At 51.6% G+C, this 9,412-nt stretch overlaps 1 protein-coding gene across 1 annotated transcript; it reads left to right on the top strand.

Moving 5' to 3' along the window:
- Positions 1 to 2,782: 2,782 nt before the first annotated feature.
- On the top strand, positions 2,783 to 8,144 carry LOC123168816 (protein NRT1/ PTR FAMILY 5.1). Its single transcript, XM_044586683.1, has 3 exons — positions 2,783 to 3,016; positions 3,116 to 3,333; positions 6,472 to 8,144. Exons 1-3 carry the CDS (start codon positions 2,908 to 2,910, stop codon positions 7,936 to 7,938), a joined length of 1,794 nt encoding a protein of 597 aa, XP_044442618.1. The 5' UTR covers positions 2,783 to 2,907; the 3' UTR covers positions 7,939 to 8,144.
- The last annotated feature ends 1,268 nt before the right edge of the window (positions 8,145 to 9,412 follow it).

Genomic DNA, 9,412 nt, shown 5'->3' on the forward strand with positions numbered 1-9,412 from the left:
GACATGCTGCTTGGCAACTGGACCAACTTCAAGACAACGTCTCTTGTGCAGCGTGCTCGGCAGCAAGAAGAAGGTTGTGTGCAGGAGTACTGCCCCAAAAGATGAGGTGATGTTGGAGTGGAGTCGTGGGAGCGAGTGAGCTTCGAAGGTGTAGGGGCTGTTTGGTTCAAGGCCTAGGAGTGCCACATTTTTCCACACATCTTTTGCCACACTTGCCTAAGGTTAGTTTTTCAAAATGAGAGCCACAAGTTGGCAAGCCTAAGGGAATCTTGCCACACTTTTTGAGTGTATGTCATGTGGGGCCCTAGTGTGGCAAAAAGTATATTGCCTAAGGTAAGGCTTGAACCAAACACCCTCCTAAGTTGGTCAAAGTTGCCTAACTGTAGGTGTGGCAACATGTGGCAATCATAGTCACAAACCAAACAGCTTCTGTCCCAGGCGACCATGGAATCAACAAATTGGACACGTGGCAACAACCCATGTGAGGTAGGAGTTAGTTTGGAGACTGTATGCACATGGCCCAAATTTTGGTCACATGTTAGGGCATCTCCAACGCTATCCTTATATTTGGACACACTATTCATCCACGGGCCACGTCAAATCCGGACAACAATGGTGGGCCAGGCGGACCTAAGGGGCAAACCACAGGGGCTGTGAGGACATGTGGTCCAACTGACAGTGGGACAAGCCGATCTCCGCATGATGTCTACAAGGTTAGTTCCAATTCGTAGAAAAACGGATATGCAAAGTAGTCCGCAAATGTTTAGAGGATTGCATTGGATGGCAAAAAGTGTTCGGACCACGTGGTCTGGATCTCTATGTAAGCTTTGCATTACCGCTTTGGAGATTCCCTTAGACTGTATCATTTTTGCAGAGATAACCCTTCACTTTATAAAATCAACCCATACTTCACATCGTTTACTCCCACTAGCAAACCTTTGTTCTTATCTTTTTTGGTTAAAACATAAAAAAGTAATATATTTTGAATTGAATGTTCGATTATGGATCCGTTTTGACCGTCATCTTGGTCTTGATGAGATCTTTGAAACAAAATAATAGTTGAATATTTTCGAAAAATAATTTTCTTGCTTAAACTATACTCGAAACTTGATGTGCCGGTCATAAGCATGTACATGCTCGGGAAGGGAAGGCAGATATTTATCACCAACAAGCTACAAAGCATACAAATCTTACAAATGTTGTAGTCAAGTTTCAGAAAGCAAAATAATGATAATTTTTTAAAACATATACTACATTGATCTTGTTTTAAAGTTCTCATAAAAACAGAGATGGCAGTCAAAACAATTGGTTCAAAAATATTTGACCCCATTTTGTTTGGACAAAAATAATAAACAAACACAATTGTTGATGGGAGAGCGAGATCGTGACATATGGAGTGCGGGTTGATTACCAACTATCAATTTCTTAGGTCAGACCGTGTCCCTCTACCCAATGGCTTATTTAGCACCTGTGCATTTCGTGCATGAATTAGACCGGTGCACTTGATACATCCACAGTGGGAGGGTTGTGTGCACATCAAGAATCAGGAGTCGATTAAAAAGAGTACATATATATTCGTAAATCCACCCAATAAGAGCATTTACAACCGTACTTAGCAAAAGTGAGCTCCTAAATGTCTGCGGATGCGTTCACGGACAGCCCCGGTCATCCCTCATTGCTCACACATTGTAACCACATTCGCCATTTTCAAATCCTCATTTTTATGCAACGTCCAGCAACATCCATTTGATGTACATATATAAAATAAACTAGCAAACTAGTTACTCGTCATCGATGACCTCCTTGCCGGAGCCGCCGGCCTCGTCGTCATTGGCGGCCCGGCGAAATGCCGACTCCTCGTCCTAGTCTTCCTCATCCGTGAAAAGCTGCTCAAGCTTCACGCCCGCCTCGTGGATGAAGCGGCGGTTCGCCGCCACCTTCGCCTCAGACTGGATGAACTCGAGGATGGCCTGCTGCTCCATCGTCTCCTTCGCTTGGGCGAGCTTGAACTCCACCAACGCTTCCCCCATTGCTCAACTCGGCCTGCTCCAGCATTGACGCCACCTCCTCCTCGTCTGACGTAAGCTCCTCCTCCTCCCACACCTCCGCCTCTTCCATCTCCTCGTCTAGCACCTCCTCCTCCGGGGAGTTTGGAGGCAGGCCAACCACAATGCGCGCGGTGCGGTGTGACTCAACGACGCGCATCTTCACCTGGATCTCCACCCGGCGCTCCGGAGTCAGCAACTTGTAGTACATCACCATGGTGCGGACCGTGGCGGCTGGCAGATGGCGAGCTCAAATTGGAGGTGGAAGAGGAAGGGGAGGGAGCAGCGACGGTGTGGATGGAAGCGAGAGGAGGAGAATGACGACGAGGCTAGGGTTGCCTCGCCGTTCGGCTTAAATAGCCGGGCTTGACCTCTCGGGCGGCGCACCAGAGTGGCTCATGAATGCGTCCTCACTGAATTGGAGGAGACGTCCGACAGACACGTGACTTCCTACATGGCCCCGGCTGTCAGTCTTACATGTCGGGCACGTCCGGGTCTCTTCATATCTGTCCCATATGTAGATTGGGTTTGAGATGTGCCGGATAACCCGGACATAAAGGGCCGGTTTAAGGGGCTAGTTGGATGGCAATTTCGTGGCCGGGTCTGTGGATGTATAGATAGGATTTGAGGGATTCAATTGTAGAGGTAATCTTAGATGCAAAATAAATAAATAAATTGTAGAGGTAATCTCCCATAAGTTTAGCATTTTCCTGACAACGACATGTGCGAAAGGCGGAGGTGAAGCAAGTAGCCATCCGCCACTCCACATAAACTCTGATCATTTTGCCCCAGCCAAGCCCATTTCGACACACCACGAGGCGCGCACTAGAGTCTACAGCATACATCGTCGGATCGGCCATCGATGGAGGAGCTCAAGCCGGAGTTCACAAAGGACGGCTCCGTCGACCTCCGCGGCCGGCCGGTCGTCGCCGCCCGGACCGGCCGCTGGAAGGCCTGCTCCTTCCTAGTCGGTAAGTGGTCAGTCAGTGCCAGCCTCCGTCCACCATGGATCGATCTAGTCCGACTCTCCTTCTGATGAACCCGCGCCGCGCGCATATGGATGGGTGCAGGGTACGAGGCGTTCGAGCGGATGGCGTTCTACGGGGTGGCGTCGAACCTGGTGGTGTACCTGACGACGCAGATGCGGCAGGAGACGGTGCCGTCGGTGCGCAGCGTCAACAACTGGACGGGCACGGTGTGGATGACGCCCATCGCCGGAGCCTACGTCGCCGACGCCTTCCTCGGCCGCTTCTGGACCTTCACCGTCTCCTCCCTCATCTACCTCTCGGTCAGTACCAGGCTAGCAAAAATCATCTCCTAGATTGATCTTCAGTCCGATATAGATGAGTCCAGTTCAATCGCGCGGTCCAGCATGTTCAATCGACGCGTCCTTGAAACTGGGAGCTCATCCTCAGACATGGTTTCACTCACAGCGCATTATTAGTAGCAACTCTCATGACCCAAAACAACACAGTGTAATACTAGAAGACTAGCAGAAATCACGAAGTAAAATGGGTAGAGGTAGAAGATTCTTACGGACAATCGTTGTCAGCTCGGGCCAACCAACCAGGACCAGTGTTTTGTCATGGCAGTTAGGATTGCGACCTGAGAAGAAAACCGCATTTGGATTCCGGGATCTTTCGGCTGGAAGACGTGGCAGAGGCGTGGGCAAAAGCCACTACTACTCTGCTTTCGCTGTTCTGTTTCTGCGCTACACGTACGGCGGCCCCACCGGCATCCATCACACAAGACGTATGCCGATCGCTGTACCCAGGCATGGCAAAAGGCTATCATGTCCATGCCAATCCAGAACCCAGATTTAGTACAGCTGGAAAACTCTTCACATGCGTCACCGTCCATGACAATAATACTACTGGCAAGAACTAGCCTAGAAAAATATCTTACATTTTGAGACGAAACTAGTAGTATTCATATATCTTAGTACAAACATCAATAATAATATTTTTTGAACAGCCGATGAATTTTATTGGCTTAAAATGAAGCATCAAGAGGATACAAACACAATAAGCACACACCCGGCCTCTGCATAGTTATATGATGCACATAACTAACACCAACGCGCGCGCACAAAAAAGTACGCCAGCAAATATCAAAGTCATGTAAAACCAAAGCTATGTGTATACGAGAAAAAAAAACTCAAAGCGATCAAATCCGCGATCGGCAAACTACAACAATGACCGCATCGTACAAACCATCTAATGACACTATATGGACGACACGGTTCTTAAACAACAACGTCTTCAGGATCTAGCCACCCAAGGCCAGAATATAAGTTTTCACCCTGTAGAATCAGTCCGAGCATATCCGAGCAATGGAATTAACAAGGTAACGACGTAAAAATATCCTCATTGCCATGTATAACCATGGGCCAGACCTAGGCTTTCACCCTGAAGCTCGAGACCGGGTGCTCGAGTAGCACCACTATCAACGTCAATCATGGGTTGTCGCCGCCACTTTTCAGCTATCCCAGCAGCTACATGCGACGTGCGACCGTAAACACTGCACAACCATCTCTGTGTGTCAAGCCGTTGTCTATTGTTTGCATCTCACCGTTGAATTCAACCACCGGGTCCTGAAAGAAGGAACCCTCACGAAGACCTTTCGATGACCACCGCAATCCATAGCGAGGAAGCCGCCACAGGATGGAGTGGTCACCACAAGGACCAACACTGAATATCACCTAGACAAAGCCCTACCAGGCCTGTCAGCCCAGGGGCCGACATGACCGGAAATGGGGCACAAAAGGCATATGATAATCGCCGACACACGCCCGCGCGGAGCACAACTATCGCTAGATCAGGAGTGCACAACCTCCATATCAATGCCACGCCTCCCGACCCCAGCACGCCCACCGTCGAGCCTCCCGACAGGAACCTGCTCATTGGCCTGCCTCCTCCGCGCATCCAGCCTTTGCGCCACATAGACCCACCAGAACCGCTGCCGCCTTCCGATGTGCAACCATGGTGGTCGCCCCGCAACCACCCACCACAAGGGATTTGCCCAGTGCCACACGGGCAGTGGTGAAGGGAGGTGCAAGTAGGAGAGGGCATTGGTGGTGTCGGCCTGGAGGCGCCGCCATGTCGTCAAGAGCGATGCGGGGGCTGATCCAATTCTTTTAAGAGGATCATATGTGATCCGATGTTAGGCCACACCAAAAATATTGATAAATGTAAACAAAAAGGTATGTGAGGTACATTTTGCCAGCCATCCTCGAGCGTGTGTTTTTGCGATTTATTTGATGTGATCGATTGGTGGACAAAATCCCAAACCAAGCCACCTAACAAATACTTGTTTTTAGCACTCTTAATTTTTAAATGCAGGTGTTATTATGTATCCGTGTAATCGTTTTTCACATAACTTTCACAAGAAAAATACGAAGTCAAGTCTGTCATACACTACTAGAAATCCACATTTTACCTAGAGCCAACCTCTTTATCTAGAGCTCATTAGCTAACTCAAGGGATATAAAAGAAATGAACAGGACCCTCTAGGGAAAGATGTCTTTCCAGCCAAAAAAATAGAAACAAAACTTTCCCTAGGGTGGTGCCACGTACATACCATCGAAGCCAAAAAAGACCGAAGAGATGCCCTCGATGTGGCCACATAGATTGCCTCCCGCGCTCCTTTACCGACACCGCGCGCCAATTATTTCCCCTCGCACAATATATATGTGACATTTGACCGCTATATAGAATATGTGTGATCATTGTATTTTGGGATGAAAGGACACTTCCTTGACAACTGCTCTAGCGGTCTAGCCTATAGTTGACATATTACATCTAGGTTGCTGCTAATCCACTGATAAAAATTACTCCCTCGCTCATAATGTAAAGCGTTAGTGTAGTGTCAAAAAACGTCTTACATTATGGGACGGAGGGAGTAAATCCCAAATAAGTGTAACTTTGAAAATGAGATTTCCACTAATGACATAAAGGTCTCTGTACAAAAAGCCTTCCACAAAATGAATCAAACACATATGAAAAAATCGTCTCTCAGCGAATCGGGCCGTCTAGCTTTTTAGAAACATCAATCACACTTTTTTAGAATATTTGTCTTTCAAGTTTCAACTAATTTACGTACACAACTTTCCTAAACTTGAATCACAACTTTAAATACCCAGCTTTCAGCTTTCGACAAAATTCCAGCAAAAATCTTGTAACGGAAGTTAATGTGGGCTTTCAACTAGTTCCATTTCACTTTCTGAAAGGAAAACACAATGTTGCGAGGTAACTAAATAGACTTGCACAAAGCTAGTAGTAACGGACACGAGCTTGTGATTCAAAAATGGAAGATTCAACATGCTGTAAAAACAAGCAATATTTCACCATTTTCTTTCAAAGAGCATGGGGAATTAAAAGGGAAAATTTTGTGGTTAGTAAATGTCGGATGATTCATATGGTTGCAGGGAATGGTTCTGATAACCCTGGCCGTCTCCCTGAAGCCGCTGCACCCGCAGTGCACGGCGGGCGGCGACTGCGCCCCGGCGACGCGGCAGCAGGTCGCCTTCCTGTACGCGGCGCTCTACACCATGGCCATCGGCGCGGGCGGGACCAAGCCCAACATCTCGACCTTCGGCGCGGACCAGTTCGACGACTTCGACGCGCGGGAGCGCGAGGTCAAGGCCTCCTTCTTCAACTGGTGGCTGTTCAGCTCCTTCGCCGGCGGCCTCGTCGCCGTGCTCGTCCTCGTCTACGTGCAGGAGGAGGTCGGCTGGGGCGTCGGGTACACGATCCCCACGGTCGGCCTCGCCCTGTCTCTCGTGTTGTTCTACGTGGGCACGCCCTTCTACCGGCACAAGCCGGTCACGCGGAGCACGGCGGCCGGCCCGGCGAGGCTGATCGGCAAGGTGCTCAGGGTGGCGTACGCGAACCGGGGATGCCCGCTCACCGGCGAGCTGCACGAGCATGACAAGGCGTGGTACGCCGCGGTTGGGAAGCGGCTTCTGCTCCACACGGAGGGTAATTTCAGGTGCCTGGACAAGGCGGCGATCCGTGAGCGTGAGACGTGCACGGTGACCGAGGTCGAGGAGGTGAAGCTGATCGCCGGCATGATCGTGGTGTGGCTGGTGACCCTGGTGCCCTGCACCATCTGGGCGCAGGTGAACACCCTGTTCGTGAAGCAAGGGACGACGCTGGACCGGTCCGTCGGCGGCGTCCGCATCCCGGCCGCGTCCCTGGGCAGCTTCGTCACCATCTCCATGCTGGTCTCGATCCCGATCTACGACCGCGTGCTGGTGCCGCTGGCCCGGCGGCGCACGGGCAACCCGCGGGGCATCACCCTCCTGCAGCGCCTCGGCGTCGGCTGCGCGCTGCAGGTGCTCGTCGTGGCCTGCGCCTGCCTGGTGGAGGCCCGGCGCATGCGCGTGATCCGGGAGCGCGGCGCCCGCGGCCCCCACGACACGGTGCCGATGAGCGTCTTCTGGATGCTGCCGCAGTACGTGCTGCTGGGCGTCGGCGACGTGTTCAACTCCGTGGGCATCCTCGAGTTCTTCTACAACCAGTCGCCGGAGGGGATGCGGAGCCTCGGCACCACCTTCTTCACCAGCGGGCTCGGCGCCGGGAACTTCCTCAACAGCCTGCTCGTGACGCTCGTCGACCGGGCCACCGCCACCCGGGGGAGCTGGATCGGCGACAACCTCAATGACTCGCACCTCGACTACTACTACGCGTTCCTGCTGCTCCTCACCGTGGCCAACATGGCGCTCTTCGTGTGGGTGGCCATGAGGTACAAGTACAAGAGAGAGTTCTTGGAGGACAGCGGCGCAATGGAGACGGAGAGGGAGACTGAGATGGTGGCCGGCGGCAAGGCGAAGGCGGACCTGCCGCGTCTGCCTGACAACACAACAAGGGACAGAGCATATATACTGGAGTAGTAGTATATTGTACAGAGTACTTTTTTTAGGGGTTAAACCAAGCTTTATTAAACAAAATCCTCATGTACTTGAATAAAAAAGGATCATGAGGTTCAATCGACCTCGATCCAGCGAATGTGAGAACTTGACTAACCTATCGGCATTGCAATTAGTTGCTCTGCTTTCGAAAGTAAAGGAAACAATAAAAGCTAACGATCTTTGTTTAACTTCTCTAATGATCGCACTGTATCCTCCACAGCAGCTTTGTCCATGTCGTTGATCATCTGCTTGGAGCCCGATGCAATTATAAAATTGTGGATCATCAAATCTTTTTTTTTTTTTGAAAAGGAGGATGACCCCCGGCCTCTGCATCTGGGCGATGCATATGGCCACTTTATTAATTATTCTCACAAGATCTTACAAAGTCATACAACAGTAAGACTGAAGCCACTTTCTAAGCAACAACTGTCACTATACCTATCCAATCGATGAAGGGGCGCTGATAGTCTGGGCCTAATACCAAACAGACATCGCAGCCAAACCTAAACATCTAAGACCTGAGGTCCCAACCAGGACGCCTGCCGGGTATGGGGTACCTACCAGTCCGGCGCACTCCTCAACCAGGACGCCTGCCGGGTATGAGGCCGCCGCAGCCACCTGCCACCAAACCATCTTCAGAGCTGTACTGTTGCATCAACCTTGCACGGTCTAGCTACCGTCGACGCCACCACGACGCCAGACAGCTCCACCGCTCTGCGCTCGTCCATCCCGAGGCGGACACTCTGAAAGATCTGTCGTGCGTAGCACCTGCCGACTAGGCATGACTCAGCGTAGCACCTGTCGGCCAGGCATGACTTGACATCTCTTACCAGACGCATCTGACGCGGTTAGAACGCCGCTCCTCCTGCCAACCTCCACACCATTGCCGCAGCTGGAGCTGACACACGAAGCCCTTCACCCATAGCAACTCCCCCGAACGCCCAAGCCTCCCAAGACGGCGCCTCCATGGAGGTTACGACGCAAAGGGCATCGCCGCCGTCCAATCCAAGACGGATTTTGGACTTTCGTCCGGGAACGGGACGAAGGCGGATAGGAGGGACCTCGACTTCGCCATCAAGATGGGTAAGGACGTCAAAGCCGTCGCCGATGTCGGGCCGAGCTAGCCGACCAAAGTTTCCTCCGGTCCTCTTCCTGTACCACCAATCTCCATCTGCTTTGGATCTGGCAGCAGCCAAGACCCGAAAACTCCAGAGAGGGAAGCACCATAAGGCTCAACACCTCCGGCGTAGATCCATCCAGGCGCCGGATCAAAGAAGACCCGACCTGGTCAGCGACGAAAGCCACCATCCTGCGCCGGCCGACGGTGATCAGGCACCGGATCCAGAAGGATCGGACCCGAGACCGACGGCGCACGCGACCACCAGATCCAGCGGCCGCACCACGCCGCGAGCACGAACCCCAACCGCCGGCGCGCTGCGCACGTCGCGACCAGGAT

Source organism: Triticum aestivum, chromosome 7D (assembly GCF_018294505.1).
Source record: "Triticum aestivum cultivar Chinese Spring chromosome 7D, IWGSC CS RefSeq v2.1, whole genome shotgun sequence".
Taxonomy (NCBI): Eukaryota; Viridiplantae; Streptophyta; class Magnoliopsida; order Poales; family Poaceae; genus Triticum; species Triticum aestivum.

Bases quoted from the DNA above. Each gene is read 5' to 3' on its own strand.
- LOC123168816 (XM_044586683.1), top strand. From the start codon at position 2,908: ATGGAGGAGCTCAAGCCGGAGTTCACAAAGGACGGCTCCGTCGACCTC. The intron at 3,017-3,115 runs GTAAGTGGTCAG...GGATGGGTGCAG, and splicing joins GGCCTGCTCCTTCCTAGTCG to GGTACGAGGCGTTCGAGCGG. The intron at 3,334-6,471 runs GTCAGTACCAGG...ATATGGTTGCAG, and splicing joins CCTCCCTCATCTACCTCTCG to GGAATGGTTCTGATAACCCT.